General features: G+C 42.2%; 1 protein-coding gene across 3 annotated transcripts in view; it reads left to right on the forward strand.

Moving 5' to 3' along the window:
• Window positions 1-18348, forward strand: part of efl1 (elongation factor like GTPase 1) — a 144621-nt gene that overhangs the window by 98964 nt on the left and 27309 nt on the right. For all 3 annotated transcript variants that reach the window (XM_034184059.1, XM_034184065.1, XM_034184075.1), the window contains 3 exons: window positions 582-729; window positions 12191-12320; window positions 16447-16573. In XM_034184059.1, coding sequence (XP_034039950.1) covers window positions 582-729; window positions 12191-12320; window positions 16447-16573 — 405 coding nt within the window. The remainder of the gene's footprint in view (window positions 1-581; window positions 730-12190; window positions 12321-16446; window positions 16574-18348) is intronic.

The following is an 18348-nucleotide window of genomic DNA, read 5'->3' on the forward strand; positions in this document are numbered from 1 at the left end:
ATATACTCAAAACCTGGATTTTAGTCACATAGCACTACTATTATTCTGAACACTCATTCTGAACCTCACTATATATATATATATATATATATATATATATATATATATATATATATATATATATATATATATAGTGAGGCAAGTCTTTGATCCACTGTTGATTTTGCAAGTTTTCCCACCTACAAAGAATGGAGAGGTCTGTAATTTTTATCGTAAGTACACTTCAACTGTGAGAGAATCTAAAAAAAAAAAAAAAGGAAAAAAAATCCAGTAAATCACACTGCAAAACACCACACCTCCCCCTCTCTTTCCTGGACGGTTTGTATGATACAGATTATAGCCTTCAATTTCAAAACCTGCTCCTTTGTCATCACAAAGCCAAGTTTCAGAGAGAGCAATTATTTTAAATCGTGAATTAAGTGAACTCAAGTAATCTTTAATCTTATAGAAATTTGCATAAAGGCTTCTAATTTATTAAAATTTGAAACAAATTCACCATCAGTATAATATTTACAAGTGCTTACAAGTTGAAATTAAAGCTGATGAACTGGAAATATGCACTGTGTGTTTGTATCTGTTAGGTGAGATGCCAAAGCTGGTGCACGGGATGCGCTTGTTGAACCAGGCAGATCCGTGTGCTGAAGTTCTCATTCAGGAAACTGGAGAACATGTTCTGGTCACTGCTGGTGAGGTCCATCTTCAGCGCTGCCTGGATGATCTGCATGACCGGTCAGTCTGTACATGTGATGTCTTCATGTTTCTCATGTAAATTCTCAACTTGGCATAGTAATTTTCACTTAACTGACTTGTGAGTGACAGAGACACCTGGAGAGGCATGATTGGGAGGAACGGCCTCCCCGATCTAAACTCGAACGGTTGTTTGTTATTGCACTTCTGTGCTCATCGTGGATTGTCCATAATGAACACCATGTTCGAACATAAGGATCCTCATAAGTGTACATGGTACAAGACCACCCCAGGCTGAAGATCAATGATCTATTTTGTGATCTCATCATCTGATCTGAGGCCGCATGTTCTGGACACTCGGGTGAAGAGAGGAGCAGAGCTGTCAACTGTTCACCATCTTGGTGGTGAGTCGGAGCAGGGGGTGGGGGAGGCCTTTGGACAGACCTGGTAAGCCCAAATAGATAGTGCGGGTGAAGTGGAAATGTCTGGAGGAGCGTACTGTCCGATAGATCTTCAACTCACACCTCTGGCGGAGCTTCTCTGGCATCCCTGTGGAGGTTGGGGATATTGAACTAGAATGGGAAATGTTCAAAGTTTCTCTTGCTGAAGCTGCATCAGGGAGGTGTGGCCTGAAGTTCTTAGGTGCCTCAAGGGGCGGTAGCCGTCGAACACCATGGTGGACACCAGTGGTCAGCGAAGCCGTCCGACTGAAGGAGGAGTCCTTCCTGGATATGTTGTCTCAGAGGACTGCAGAGGCAGTTGCAAGGTACAGACAGTCCCGAAGGGCGGCAGCCTCTGCTGTGGGGGAGGCAAAGCAGCAGGTATGGGAGGAGTTCTGAGTAACCATGGAGAATGACTTGCGGTCAGCACCAAAGTGCTCCGGGCAGACCATGAGGCACCTCAGGAGAGGAAAATGGGGGAACCATCCAAGCTGTCTACAGTAGGGATGGGACTCTGTTGACCTCAACTAAGGGTGTAAGCTGCCGCTGGAAGGAACATTTTGAGGAACTCCTGCATCAGACCGGGCGCCCTCTATAGTAGGGGCAGAGCTGGAAGCTGATGGAGGATTATCATCAGTTTCCCTGGTGGAAGTCACTGAGGTAGTCAAACAACTCAGCAGTAACAAAGCCCCGGGGGTTGATGAGATCTGTCGAGAAATGCTGAAGGCTGTGGGTGTGGTGGGACTGTCTTGGATGAGACGTCTCTTCAACATTGCGTTGAGGTCTGGGACAGTGCCTAAGGAGTGGCAAACTGGGGAGGTGGTCCCCATATTTAAAAAGGGGGATCAGAGAGTGTGTGCCAATTACAGGGGCATCACTCTACTCATCCTCCCTCGTAAAGTCTACTCCAGGGTGCTGGAAAAGAGGGTTTGGCTGATAGTCGAACCTCTGATTGAAGAGAAACAATGCGGGCTCCGTCCTGGTCGTAGAACAACTGACCAGCTCTTCACTCTCACAAGGAGTATGCCTGGGAGGTGCCTGGGAGTATGCCCATCCAGTCTACATGTGTTTTGAGGACTTGAAGAAAGCATTATGATTGGGTACCCTGGGAGATAATGTGGGAGGTGCTGCGGGAGTATGGAGTGAGGGGGTTTGCTGAAAAACAGAATATTATGAAAAATTCAATATTTTGCTATTCAGCTATCTCAGAAATTGAAAATTATATTTATTAAAGACTCAGTATTTATTAACTAAAATGTTTCAAGCTTTTTTGTCCTTATTTGAATTTAGATAATTGTGGCCTACAGCTCCAAAACTGCAGAAAAAAATCTCAAACTAATAGAATATTTCATAAGATTAAAAAAAAGACTTATTATACAGAAATTTGAACTTCTGAAAACTATTTTTATTTGTGCACTCAATACTTAGTTGGGGCTGCTTTTGAAAGAGATTCCGCGTCAGTGCGGCATGGCATAGAGGCGATCACCCTATGGACCTGCTGAGGTGTTCTAGAAGGTGAGGCTGCTTTGATAGTGGCCTTCCGCTCATCTGAGCTGGATTATTGGTGCCATCACAAATGTGTAAGTTGCCTATTCCATGGGCACTAACACACCCATATCATCACAGATACTGGCTTTTGAACTTTGCGCTGGTAACAATCTGGATGGTCTTTTTCCTCTTTTGTCCGGAGAACACGACGTCCATGATTTCCAAAAACAATTTGAAACATGGACTCACCAGACCACAGCACACTTTTCCACTTTGCGTCTGTCCATTTCAAATGAGCTCGGGCCCAGAGAAGGCGGTGGCATTTCTGGATGTTGATGTATGGGTTTTGCTTTGCATGGTAGAGTTTTAATTTGCACTTGTAGATGTAGCGACAAACTGTGTTAACTGACATTGGTTTTCTGAAGTGTTCCTGAGCCCTCGCGGTAAGATCCTTTACACAATGATGTCGGTTTTTAATGCAGTGCCACCTGAGGGATCGAAGGTCACGGGCATTCAATGGTGGTTTTTCGGCCTTGCCGCTTATGTGTAGAAAGTTCACTGATTAGAATCTTCTGATTATATTATGGACTGTAGATGATGGAATCCCTAAATTACTTGCAATTGAAAGTTGAGAAACATTGTTCTTAAACTGTTGGACTATTTCTTCATGCAGTTGTTCACAAAGTGGTGATCCTTGCCCCATCTTTGCTTGTGAACAGCTGAGCCTTTTGGGGATGCTCCTTTTCTCAGTCCAGCCAGCTGTAAATGGATTTGCTTATGAAGTAGAGCCTGACCGATATGGATTTTTTGAGGCTGATGTCGATAATGATATTTGGATGAAAAAAATGCTGATAATCGATTAATTGGCTGATTTGCAGATAGCCGATAAATCAGCCGATATTTTTTTCTTTAAATAAATATAATGTTCTTTTTTGGACCCTTAACAAAAAGGTATGAGCTAAAAGCTGAAGCTTTGTCCTCATATTGATTAACTTTATAACAGAGAATGCAAAAATGCAGTTGGAGCAGTTAGGGTGCTATTCAAATGGGCCAACTAGTAAAATATCACTCCTGAAAATGATCTTTGCCATATCACGTGATTAGATTTTGGAAAATCATGTGACGGAGAACCAATTCTGATTGGACAATCACATTGCGCACGTCATCACACATCTTCTATGAGGAGTACCAAGATGGCCGACGGTGGATCGAAAGTCTGCGGAGTTAACTTTTCAGCAAAAAAAAAAAAGTAAGTTTCTATTTCATATCATTAAAGTTATTTACAATTTAGTAAAGCTTGGTCCCAGCCGTCGTATACAGTGGCATCGGCCCCAGAGGGTTAATGGTGAATGGCAGTAATTCCCAGAACCCTTCTGAACGACCAGTGAATCTGAATGTTTCAACCTCTTAGCAGTAAGTGAAAGTTTTTCATGCTAGAAATAAGGTCTACACAACGTGGGCTTAATAAATAGCATGACCGACGCAATGAAGCACATTTGACACATTACTACATAAACTGAGTTAATCAAACTGAGGTGAACTGAAACGGAAGAAATGTGGGGTGAATGTAATCACAAAGTTATTACAAACAACATCCTTATAAACTTACTTGTATGCTTTTGTCAGCCAATCAGTGCAGTGTGACGGCGAACTATGGGGGCCAGTGATGAACACATTTAAGCATGGGCATAAGCAGCTCTCAGTTGAATGGAGTCAGAGCTCCATCTACTGGACAAACGGTGCGAAGACATTTTACATTGCAGACACAAACATTATTTCAGTAACTGTTCTGTTTATGAGAAATTATCGGCGTTCTGTCAGCAAAATTTCAGCCGATAGTAAGTACTTTGAAAAGGGCTTATATCGGCCAATAATATCGGCCGGCCGATATATTGGTCGGGCTCTATTAGGAAGTAACCTGGAATGTATTGTTCTGGGACACCATAGGACTTACATATACTATAGGACATATAGGACTGAATTATATTGGAATCACTGCATCTGTCCTTCTGTCACAAATATTCTAACTGCTACTCCTCCAAAACCATTTGGTGAATTTGATTGGTGGCCGATTATTAAGTACACTTGTTTACAGTGCAGAAGGCTCACGGTTCAAACTCACCCCTGCCCATTCTCATGTAATATGAAGGGCATGTGGTGTAAAATGTGTGCCAAATCAGCATGCAAATCCACCTCCAACCTGCTGTGGTGACCCCGAGTGAAAACAAGGGAGAAGCCGAAGGGACTTACAGATTTACAAGTCAATACATCTGCAAAAATAGGTTGTGCCAAACACTAATGAAATGAGTGGGATTCCTATGACTGAAGTGGTTTGCCCCTGTGCTTACAGTGGCAGTGGCCTGTGTGATAGAGACATTGATCAGCCTGAAGTCAGTGACTCAAAAGAATGGCAAGTTAACAGAAACTGGCAATAAGTCAAGCATCAAACAAGTGAGTCATCAAACAACTCTTAAGCAGCCAAGAGATACCACATGCCAGATTAAGTTAAAAGAAAATGTTAAAGCATATTAACAGTGAGGAAAAATGTACCTTACATTGTCATAAAAGTGGTCTTTTCTAAGTGACTAGCTGGCAAGTGTGACAAAAAGAAATGGTGCCAAAAAAGAAAAATGAGGGCCTATTCATAAAAAATAAAACACTTTCATAAACATTATTTCCAAATAAAAGCATTTTCTTTATTCAAAAATTTGAGAGATGATCATATGGACTTAAGAATGCCTTCTTTCAAAAAAATAAAATGTACTGAAGGAGGTGGGGTCTTCTAATCAGGGTTGTCTTATATTCTGAAAAATGTGTTAGATAAAATACACAGTAATCATGGATGGACAATTCAAAATGTAAGAAATTTGATAGACTGTCTGCCACTGAAACAGACATAGAAATAATCCAAGTCAACCCAGCTGTGAATGGGTCCTGGCATCAGCTGAGGAAGTAGCCTCCCATCCATCGTGAGTCACAGACTCTCGTTAGGTTCAGGCTGCAGTGTTTGAGGACAAGCATTGGACCTCATGGTCTGTACAAGACTTTTTCTTTTTCAGACCATTAGCTAAATAGATATTTCCATTTCCATTCCATTGACTCTACTGGTGGTTGCCTCTCACTGTGGTATTGTATCACTTTCTGTTCCGGAGCACAGCGGTGTTTTGCTGTATCTGTTAGCTGTTTAATCTGCGCAGTTAGATTGATCTAGAAAACTAGATAACGATTTGTTTCACAGTGTAATCTTCACGTGCCTTAACTAAAGCACTCCCTCTGCTGAATCACCTCTAAATTATTTACACATTATTCACTTTGTGTGTTTTTAGGAATCTGCTAGCTTAGCGCAGCTACTAGCTCTTAGCCGATTTAGCATGGCGGCTTCTCCTGTCTCTCCTGCACTTTTCTGCTCTGGGTGTGAAATGTTTAGTTATTCCTCGGCCTCCTTTAGCAGTAATGGTACTTGTAATAAGTGTAGCTTATTCGTAGCTTTGGAGGCCAGGCTGGGTGAATTGGAGACTCGGCTCTGCACCGTGGAAAATTCTACAGCTAGCCAGGCCCCTGTAGTCGGTGCGGACCAAGGTAGCTTAGCCGCTGTTAGTTCCCTTCCAGCAGATCCCGAGCAGCCGGGAAAGCAGGCCGACTGGGTGACTGTGAGGAGGAAGCGTAGCCCTAAACAGAAGCCCCGTGTACACCGCCAACCCGTTCACATTTCTAACCGTTTTTCCCCACTCGGCAACACACCCACCGAGGATCAAACTCTGGTTATTGGCGACTCTGTTTTGAGAAATGTGAAGTTAGTGACACCAGCAACCATAGTCAGTTGTCTTCCGGGGGCCAGAGCAGGTGACATTGAAGGAAATTTGAAACTGCTGGCTAAGGCTAAGCGTAAATTTGGTAAGATTGTAATCACGTCGGCAGTAATGACACCCGGTTACGCCAATCGGAGGTCACTAAAATTAATATTGAATCGGTATGTAACTTTGCAAAAACAATGTCGGACTCTGTAGTTTTCTCTGGGCCCCTCCCCAATCGGACCCGGAGTGACATGTTTAGCCGCATGTTCTCCTTGAATTGCTGGCTGTCTGAGTGGTGTCCAAAAAAATGAGGTGGGCTTCATAGATAATTGGCAAAGCTTCTGGGGAAAACCTGGTCTTGTTAGGAGAGACGGCATCCATCCCACTTTGGATGGAGCAGCTCTCATTTCTAGAAATCTGGCCAATTTTCTTAAATCCTCCAAACCGTGACTATCCAGGGTTGGGACCAGGAAGCAGAGTTGTAGTCTTACACACCTCTCTGCAGCTTCTCTCCCCCTGCCATCCCCTCATTACCCCATCCCCATAGAGACGGTGCCTGCTCCCAGACCACCAATAACCAGTAAAAATCTATTTAAGCATAAAAATTCAAAAAGAAAAAAATAATATAGCACCTTCAACTGCACCACAGACTAAAACAGTCACTGATCCACAGTCACAAATCACTGATCCACAACGTGAATTCTGCCTTCCAGAACAGCTCTTTATATCATCATTTTGATTCATCGACTGGTGGTTGGCTCTCACTGCGGTATTGTATCACTTCCTGTTCCGGAGCACAGCGGTGTTTTGCTGTATCTGTTAGCTGTTTAATCTGCGCAGTTAGATTGATCTAGTTAACTAGATAACGATTTGTTTCACAGTGTAATCTTCACGTGCCTTAAATAAAGCACTCCCTCTGCTGAATCACCTCTAAATTATTTACACATTATTCACTTTGTGTGTTTTTAGGAATCCGCTAGCTTAGCGCAGCTACTAGCTCTTAGCCGGTTTAGCATGGCGGCTTCTCCTGTCTCTCCCGCACTTCTCTGCTCTGGGTGTGAAGTGTTTAGTTATTCCTCGGCCTCCTTTAGCAGTAACGGTACTTGTAATAAGTGTAGCTTATTCGTAGCTTTGGAGGCCAGGCTGGGCGAATTGGAGACTCGGCTCCGCACCGTGGAAAATCCTACAGCTAGCCAGGCCCCTGTAGTCGGTGCGGACCAAGGTAGCTTAGCCACCGTTAGTTCCCCTCCAGCAGATCCCGAGCAGCCGTGAAAGCAGGCCGGCTGGGTGACTGTGAGGAGGAAGAGTAGTTCTAAACAGAAGCCCCCTGTACAAAGCCAACCCGTTCACATTTCTAACCATTTTTCCCCACTCGGCGACACACCCGCCGAGGATCAAACTCTGGTTATTGGCGACTCTGTTTTGAGAAATGTGAAGTTAGCGACACCAGCAACCATAGTCAATTGTCTTCCGGGGGCCAGAGCAGGCGACACTGAAGGAAATTTGAAACTGCTGGCTAAGGCTAAGCGTAAATTTGGTAAGATTGTAATTCACGTCAGCAGTAATGACACCCGGTTACGCCAATCGGAGGTCACTAAAATTAACATTGAATTGGTGTGTAACTTTGCAAAAACAATGTTGGACTCTGTCTCTGGGCCCCTCCCCAATCGGACCGGGAGTGACATGTTTAGCCGCATGTTCTCCTTGAATTGCTGGCTGTCTGAGTGGTGTCCAAAAAATGAGGTGGGCTTCATAGATAATTGGCAAAGCTTCTGGGGAAAACCTGGTCTTGTTAGGAGAGACGGCATCCATCCCACTTTGGATGGAGCAGCTCTCATTTCTAGAAATCTGGCCAATTTTATTAAATCCTCCAAACCGTGACTACCCAGGGTTGGGACCAGGAAGCAGAGTTGTAGTCTTACACACCTCTCTGCAGCTTCTCTCCCCCTGCCATCCCCTCATTACCCCATCCCCGTAGAGACAGTGCCTGCTCCCAGACTACCAAGAACCAGTAAAAATCTATTTAAGCATAAAAATTCAAAAAGAAAAAATAATATAGCACCTTCAACTGTACCACAGACTAAAACAGTTAAATGTGGTCTATTAAACATTAGGTCTCTCTCTTCTAAGTCCCTGTTAGTAAATGATATAATAATTGATCAACATATTGATTTATTCTGCCTTACAGAAACCTGGTTACAGCAGGATGAATATGTTAGTTTAAATGAGTCAACACCCCCGAGTCACACTAACTGCCAGAACGCTCGTAGCACGGGCCGAGGCGGAGGATTAGCAGCAATCTTCCATTCCAGCTTATTAATTAATCCAAAACCCAGACAGAGCTTTAATTCATTTGAAAGCTTGACTCTTAGTCTTGTCCATCCAAATTGGAAGTCACAAAAACCAGTTTTATTTGTTGTTATCTATCGTCGACCTGGTCGTTACTGTGAGTTTCTCTGTGAATTTTCAGACCTTTTGTCTGACTTAGTGCTTAGCTCAGATAAGATAATTATGGCTTTGCTCAAAATGTAAATGAGTCCACCCACCACTTTAATCATATCTTAGATCTTGTTCTGACTTATGGTATGGAAATTGAAGACTTAACAGTATTCCCTGAAAACTCCCTTCTGTCTGATCATTTCTTAATAACATTTACATTTACTCTGATGGACTACCCAGCAGTGGGGAATAAGTTTCATTACACTAGAAGTCTTTCAGAAAGCGCTGTAACTAGGTTTAAGGATATGATTCCTTCTTTATGTTCTCTAATGCCATATACCAACACAGTGCAGAGTAGCTACCTAAACTCTGTAAGTGAGATAGAGTATCTCGTCAATAGTTTTACATCCTCATTGAAGACAACTCTGGATGCTGTAGCTCCTCTGAAAAAGAGAGCTTTAAATCAGAAGTGCCTGACTCCGTGGTATAACTCACAAACTCGCAGCTTAAAGCAGATAACCCGTAAGTTGGAGAGGAAATGGCGTCTCACTAATATAGAAGATCTTCACTTAGCCTGGAAAAAGAGTCTGTTGCTCTATAAAAAAAGCCCTCCGTAAAGCTAGGACATCTTACTACTCATCACTAATTGAAGAAAATAAGAACAACCCCAGGTTTCTTTTCAGCACTGTAGCCAGGCTGACAGAGTCAGAGCTATATTGAGCCAAGTATTCCTTTAACTTTAACTAGTAATGACTTCATGACTTTCTTTGCTAATAAAATTTTAACTATTAGAGAAAAAATTACTCATAACCATCCCAAAGACGTATCGTTATCTTTGGCTGCTTTCAGTGATTCCGGTATTTGGTTAGACTCTTTCTCTCCGATTGTTCTGTCTGAGTTATTTTCATTAGTTACTTCCTCCAAACCATCAACATGTCTATTAGACCCCATTCCTACCAGGCTGCTCAAGGAAGCCCTACCATTAATTAATGCTTCGATCTTAAATATGATCAATCTATCTTTATTAGTTGGCTATGTACCACAGGCTTTTAAGGTGGCAGTAATTAAACCATTACTTAAAAAGCCATCACTTGACCCAGCTATCTTAGCTAATTATAGGCCAATCTCCAACCTTCCTTTTCTCTCAAAAATTCTTGAAAGGGTAGTTGTAAAACAGCTAACTGATTATCTGCAGAGGAATGGTCTATTTGAAGAGTTTCAGTCAGGGTTTATAATTCATCATAGTACAGAAACAGCATTAGTGAAGGTTACAAATGATCTTCTTATGGCCTCAGACAGTGGACTCATCTCTGTGCTTGTTCTGTTAGACCTCAGTGCTGCTTTTGATACTGTTGACCATAAAATTTTATTACAGCATGCCATAGGTTTTAAAGGCACTGCGCTGCGGTGGTTTGAATCATATTTATCTAATAGATTACAATTTGTTCTTGTAAATTGGGAATCTTCTTCACAGACTAAGGTTAATTATGGAGTTCCACAAGGTTCTGTGCTAGGACCAATTTTATTCACTTTATACATTCTTCCCTTAGGCAGTATTATTAGACGGCATTGCTTAAATTTTCATTGTTATGCAGATGATACCCAGCTTTATCTATCCATGAAGCCAGAGGACACACACCAATTAACTAAACTCCAGGATTGTCTTACAGACATAAAGACATGGATGACCTCTAATTTCCTGCTTTTAAACTCAGATAAAACTGAAGTTATTGTACTTGGCCCCACAAATCTTAGAAACATGGTGTCTAACCAGATCCTTACTCTGGATGGCATTACCCTGACCTCTAGTAATACTGTGAGAAATCTTGGAGTCATTTTTGATCAGGATATGTCATTCAATGCGCATATTAAACAAATATGTAGGACTGCTTTTTTGCATTTGCGCAATATCTCTAAAATTAGAAAGGTCTTGTCTCAGAGTGATGCTGAAAAACTAATTCATGCATTTATTTCCTCTAGGCTGGACTATTGTAATTCATTATTATCAGGTTGTCCTAAAAGTTCCCTGAAAAGCCTTCCATTAATTCAAAATGCTGCAGCTAGAGTACTGACAGGGACTAGAAGGAGAGAGCATATCTCACCCATATTGGCCTCTCTTGCCCCTCCCTGAGCCTGGTTCTGCTGGAGGTTTCTTCCTGTTAAAAGGGAGTTTTTCCTTCCCACTGTTGCCAAGTGCTTGTTCACAGGGCGTCGTTTTGACCGTTGGGGTTTTTCCGTAATTATTGTATGGCCTTGCCTTACAATATAAAGCGCCTTGGGGCAACTGTTTGTTGTGATTTGGCGCTATATAAATAAAATTGATTTGATTTGATTTCCAGTCAGAAGTGCATATCTGTCTGATAAAGTGGCAAATGTGACGGGAAGTAATCATCAAATATCTATACTGTTGATAAAAAGCCCCCAAGCCTTAATGATGTGGATGGCAGTTTTGTTGACCACTGATTGTGACATTGGGCCATAAACTCCACAGATGGTCATTTTTAATCAGTGTTCTTTTTGCTGAGTCAAATATTTACAGAGAAAACACAATGTTGTGTCATTGTTCAAGGATTATGTTCTCCTCTCTGTTTTTGGTGTCTTAGTTTCAAGGGGTGCAGAAATACAACCCCTCGTCCACATCGTGACACCACACTGCAAAAACTGCCCCTCTCAAAATAAGCCAAATAATCCTAAATCTAGCCAAATTGTTTTGTATTAAGCAAAAAAATCTGCCAATGGGGTAAGAAAAATTTGCTTGGTTAGGATTCTCAAAACTAGCAAACATTTTCCCAAAATAGGACATTTTTTTCTTATGTAGAAAATGCTTGACAAGATTATTTTTCTAGTTAGACAAAAAAAATTGTCAAATTTTCTTTAAACAAGTCTTTTTTACTCATTTAGATATCAGTTTTTGCAGTGCAGGGTAATAGATCAAGTAGAGGATTGCCTTGTATGTCCTATGGTTGCTATAGTAACCATGAAGGCCCAACGGGAACCCTGAACATGACGGTTGGATCTCTCATGAAACAAGAAGTCCTCAACGACAGATCAGGCGGAGGAGATGATGGCTTGTAACCCGATGGCTGTGAAGGAGGATGAAGGCTGCAGCAGGTCCTCATGCCCCAGTTGTCTGGGATTTCCCAGCCATTGGACCAGGCTAAGAATTTGTCAACGGCCGTGTATTGTTTGCGTGGAACAATACTGCCACGTTAAATGAATCCATGCACAGGTGTCTCTAGCATGATTCTGGATTGGATGACGACTTGAGTCTGTGTTTTATTATCAGGGTGACCTGAGCTTTGATGTGTGACAAGGTTGTTTTTGTGTGTGTGTTATTTTAAGGTTTGCTAAAATTGAGATCAGTGTGTCAGAGCCAATCATTCCTTTCAGAGAAACAGTGGTGCGTCCTCCCAAAGTAGATATGGTCAATGAAGAGCTGGGAAAGCAGCAGAAAGTGGCCATTATTCACCAGGTGAGTGCACCTCATCATGGCCAGCACTTTCATACGGAGTTATATTTGTCTCATTAATACTTGCAAAGGCACAGAGGGTTATCTACAAATAGTCCTTGATTTGCACACGTGTTTTGTGATCCACAAACACCAACTTTTAACTTGTGTGCTGGTTTTCACAAATAAATGTGTATTTGTAAATATATCAATTTTTTTATTTGTAAAAATAAAAAAGGCCTTTGCAAAACTGAAAATTATGTTTGTGAAGTGTGATTCAGCATTTGTGCATCACTCATCACACACATTTATTGCTCAGTTACATAATTTTGAGACATTCTTAGCGCACACAGATCCACAAACAAATTCACACAAAGCAACACTGTCATCCAGCCTCATGTCTTTTTGTTAGCACCGTCTCTAAGATATCCAACATAGCTGGTTTCACTACTGTCTTGTAAACTTTCCCCTTCACTCTTGCAGATATTCTTCTGTCACATATCACTCCTGCTCTTCTTCACCTCTCTACCACACTCTCCATTACTTTGGATGGTTGACCCCAAGTATTTAACCCTCCGACTACGTTTTTCATCATGTTTCTATTGATAGATCAGCAACGGAATGACACCAGCTTAATTCGATTACTTCCTGAAACAACTGAGTGTCACCTCTATTTTCTGTCCCTGTTCCGGGTCATTTTTGTCTCACAGCCAATCCTAGACCCCAGAGAAGGTCACATGGGTCTCGCTCTCTTTCTCTGCCTGCCACTTTAACAGGCCCAATCAGAGCCCTCTGTCATTCTTTTCAGGAGTCAAACTCATTCACACTGCCACCAAAGAGAACAGAGTACCAAGAGACGACACCATCTTGGACTGTTGGTAATTACATCAGCATCCACAACAGTGTAATTTAACATACTTTTTTTGTTTTGATGGATCATTATTGGGGTTTATATTCATCACCAGCAGAATACTTAAGACACAATGGATACCCGTGGTGAACGCTGGGACCTTTATGACTAATAAAAAAATTACAGGAAAGACTTTCAGCTCTTACTGCTGGGATAGGCTCCAGGTACTTGGAAGCTCTTAAAAAAAATCATCAAAAATAAAAAAGATTATCCAACATATTTTCAATCGGTGCAGCAGGGGCGGTATTGCATTCACTCTACTGTACTGTTGTGATGAAAAGAGAGCTGACCCAAAAGACGAAGCTCTCGATCTACTGGTCAATCTTCGTTCCTACTCTCACCTATGGTCATGAGTGTTGGGTCATGACCGAAAGAACTAGAGCACCTAGACCCAGGAGTAGGTGGAGAGTTTATATCTCCACACTGGCCTGAGAACGCCTCGGGATCCCCCAGTCAGAGGTGGTCAGTGTGGCACGGGAAAGGGAACTCTGGGGTCCCCTGCTGGAGCTGTTGCCCCCGCGACCTGAACCTGGAAAAGCGGTTGAAGATGAGTGAGTGAGTGAGTAATGAGTTGTTAAGGAAAAGAAAGCTATAGTAGATCATTTTAATGATTATTTTGCTAATGTGGGTAAAAATTTAGCAGTCTCAATTGTACCTTCTAATATTCAAATTTTCTTGGGAAAACTACAAGTAATAACCTTTTGGATTCAATGTTTATTAGAGAAACTGATGAAAAGGAAATAATTGACATTGTTCATAAACTCTCTCTCTCTCTCTCATTTGCCCATTGTTCCCGATGAAGGCTAAGTTTATGTTGGAGTTGCAAGGTGCCATTTTCTCCATCCTTCAAGATGCTTTTTCTTTCTTTTCCATTCATCAGTGATACCAGCATCAGAAACCCTCTTCTTCCACAGAACACGATCTCTAGCGTTCTTCTCCCAAGTTTGAAATTTCAAATTTGTCATTAATGGCTGGGCGGTTTCCTTCCAAACTGAAAATAGCTAAAGTGATACCACTGTTCAAATCTGGTGACAAACATGTTTTTTCAAACAACAGGCCAATTTTACTGTTACCTCAATTTTCAAAAATTCTGGAAAAGGTATTCATAAAGAGGTTAAATCATTTTATATCTAAACTTCATATTTTAAGTGAGCAGCAATATGGATTCATACAGAATCGTACTACTTTATTGGTTGTAACTTATTTTGTGGAACATATTACAAATGCAATTGAAAGCAAGCAATATACTGTAGGGCTTTTTTTTTATTTACAGAAAGCATTTGATACCATAGATCGGGGTTTTCAAAGTGTGGGAGAGTGAGCTCCCCCTCAGAGAACAAATCAATAGCATGCACACAATTTCAACATCTTTTTTGTGTTTAGTTTTATTTTTTTTACATGTTAAACACATTTTAAATATTTTTGTGTTTTTAAAGAGCTGTCTGTGCATTTACACATTTTACAGACTTTGTAAACATTTTAAACATATTTTAAAGAACTTTGTATTCTTTCACACATTTTACACCCTTTTCAGATATTTTAAACGTGATTTAAAAAAAACGTTATATTCTTCTGTTTTTACCTTTTGTCATATTTTAAATATAATTTTTTAACATCTCTATGTGTTTTTAGACGTTCTGACATAACACATTTTATTAAAACTTTTATACATATTTAGTCTCTCATCTAGTCTCACCTCTTGTTTAATTGAGCAATGAGTCTAGGTCTTTGACACGCACAGGTGGCTGATGCGGGGATGCACTGTGGAGAGCAAATGGGGATGCACTGTGGAGAGCAAATGAAGATCGTCCTCTACTGTCTTCTTTTTTGGTTGCCCCAAATTCTGTACTAAAAATTTTATCCATTTTGCTCCTGGCATGTTAGCTAGCAATGTTTACATTTTCCTTTTTTTCTTTTTGTTGTGAACATTTTGATATGCATCACATGGGTATTATTCTCAAAAAAGTTCCTTAAAATGGGAACTACTGAAAGTCAAAAATTTTGGACCTCAGTTAAACTGCCAACAGGAAGGTAACTAACCCCTAACTGTTACCAATTTAGAGATTAATCTTCTAACTCACCTTCCTAACAGGTCTCCCATCCAAGTACTAACCAGGACCCAATCTGCTTAGCTTCTGAGATCAGGCGTACACCAGGCAGACTGACTGCTATCGCGCTTGGATTCTTGTAATGGGGCATTTACTTGTGGTTACAACAGGTGGTTTTGTTGGTGAGGAAAGGTTTACTGACCTTGACATCATGGATGATGCTGTGATCTTTGCAGAAGCAATGGACCCTTTGAAACTAGAGGATCAAATCCCTGTCAGACCAGAAAATCATTAAAGACCCATGGGCAGGGTCCTGAATTCCCAAGTAACTCAGTGTGTGTGTGTGTGTGTGTGTGTGTGTGTGTGTGTGTGTGTGTGTGTGTGTGTGTGTGTGTGTGTGTGTGTGTGTGTGTGTGTGTGTGTGTGTGTGTGTGTGTGTGTGTGTGAGAGAGAGAGAGAGAGATCATTGCACAGACTTCTGGACTTCTTCATATGGAAAGCTGCTGTAGTAATGCAGTCCATTGAACATCTTCCCTGAGTGAGGAATGAGTGTTTGGGTTTGTGATGGTCCTGGATCAAGACTAAGGTCCAGTCTTTTGATGACTTTCTGGTCTAGGCCTTCAGAAGTGTATTTCTATGCAGAGAAAATGTCTTGGAGACATTCACTTTGACGGGAATGTAATGACGGGAACTTTGACATTAATGTCTCTGGGTCGGCAGCGTTTGAGTTTCAGAGGTGCCTGGAAAGGTCATGAAGTCACAGGACAGATGTGTTTGTTGATGTTGATTATTGCAGGAGAATGAAGGTCCAAGTGTTTCTAGGCTTACTGTAGAGTTGTGAGACCTGTACATTAACTGGTTAAGCAAATTCTACTACTGGTACTGGGCTTATTTGGAAAGGTACAGTTATAGAATTTGTGCTAGTGGGTAGGTCCTGGAGACACTTGCATAAATTGAGGATGCATCTGGTTTTTAAACTCTGACTGTAACTTCCATGAAGATTGAGTTGAACTCCTACAGCATGTGATCTGTTCAGGGTCTAAGATTAACAGGATTAGAACATTTGATCTCAGATTGCATCCCTGTAAGGCTAACACATTATTTCAGTTCAGTTTTTTTATGGGTGGCTAAATTATGTCATGAAGGCAGTGACATTCATTTATTGTGTTTGTGTTGTGTTTGTGTATTCCAGGTGAAAGAAGAGGCTCCTCAAACCCGTTTGACTGGCACACTGCATGTAGACTCCAGTGGTCTGGTCACTGTCACCACACCAAACCGACTGGCCACCGTGAGCATCCGAGCCGTGCCTCTGCCCCAGGGTAAGAGAAAACCTTTTTTGTGGAAGTACGGGGGGGCAGGGTAAATGGTGGATGCGCTGGTCTCTGGCGTTATTTATTACTTTAGCTGCGGATGGAAAAAAAAGCTGGTTTTGTGTCTTGAGACTTTAGTCCTGATGGACCTCAGCCATCTGCCAGAGGGGATGGTGACAAAAAGTATGTGTCCTGGGTGAGAGGGATCGGCCATAATCTTCCTTGGATGGCGTATTGCAGTTGATCATCTTCTCTGCCGCATGGATGATACGCTGCAATCTGCTCCTGTCCTTAGCTGTAGCAACATCGTAACAGACGGTAATGGAAGAGGAGATGATGGACTCAATGATGGCAGTGTAGAATTTCACAATCATTGTTTTTGGCAGATTGAACTTCCTTAGCTGTGAAGTTCATCTTCTGTTGTGCTCTCTTGATGAGAGAGCTGATGTTCAGCTCCCACTTGAGGTCCTGAGTGATGGTGATCCCCAGGTAACGGAAGGAGTCCACAATGGCGACTGGGGAGTCACAGTCATCACAGGGTGATGGTGTTGGCCAGGGCTGGGTTCTTTCTGAAGTCAACAACCATCTCCTCTATCTTAAGGGCGTTGAGTTGCAGATTGTTCTGTCTACACCAGAACACCAGGTGCTCGATCTCCCATCTGATAGGCAGACTCGTCCCCATCAGAGATGAGTCCTTTAGTGCAAAGCTCAGAGCACAGACATGGAGAACGGTTTCTTCTAGATGACCTTTGTCTGAGATGCTGCACTGAAAACAGACCTGTGAGAACAGCATCCTGGTCCAAAAACCATTTCTGTCAGTAAACTGCAGTGCAACACATACAGCAAGTCCACAGAAATGTGTCAAACATTCTGAATGAACCACCAACTACTCAGTACATGAATGCATCCATCAACATTTAAAATCATGATTGCAGGAACTTAATTACCAATGATGGTCCAAAAGATATCTTTTTAATTTTTTTGTTTTTGTTTGTCACCAGTCCTGTTTGTGATATTCATGGACAGGATGTCGAGGCGTAGTCGGTGAGGAGGGTTTCTGGTTTGGTGGACTCAGGGTCTCATCATCGGCCAGTGACCTCCAACACTCACTGGAGCAGTTCACAGCCAAGTGTGAAGCAGCTGGGATGAGGATCAGCACCTCTAAATCTGAGGCCATGGTTCTTAGCAAGAAACCGATGGATTGCCTACTCTGGGTAGGGGTCTTGTTCACAAGTGAGGGGACGATTGAGATTGGCCGGAGAATCGGTGCAGCAGGGGCGGTATTGCATTCGCTCTACTGTACTATTGTGAAGAAAAGGGAGCTGAGCCAAAAGGTGAAGCTCTCGATCTACTGATCAGTCTTTGTTCCTACTCTCACCTATGGTCATGAGGGTTGGGTCATGACCAAAAGAACTAGATCTTGGGTACAAGTGGCCGAAATGGTCTTCCTCAGGAGGGTAGCTGGTGTCTCCCTTAGAGATAGGGAGGCTCGGAGTAGAGTCGCTGCTCCTTTGCATGGAAAGGAGCCAGCTGAGGTGGTTCGGGCATCTGGTAAGGATGCCTCCTGGGCGCCTCCCAAGGGAGGTGTTCCAAGCATGTCCATCTGGGAGGAGACCCCGGTGAAGACCCAGAACTAGGTGGAGAGATTACTGGCCCGGGAATGCCTCAGGATCACCCAATCAGAGGTGGTCAATGTGGCACAGGACAAGAAAGTCTGGGGTCCCCTGCTGGAACTGATGCCCCCACGACCCAAACCCAGAAAAGTGGTTGAAGATGAGTGATAA

This window comes from Thalassophryne amazonica, chromosome 2 (genome assembly GCF_902500255.1).
Source record: "Thalassophryne amazonica chromosome 2, fThaAma1.1, whole genome shotgun sequence".
In the NCBI taxonomy this organism is placed as follows: Eukaryota; Metazoa; Chordata; class Actinopteri; order Batrachoidiformes; family Batrachoididae; genus Thalassophryne; species Thalassophryne amazonica.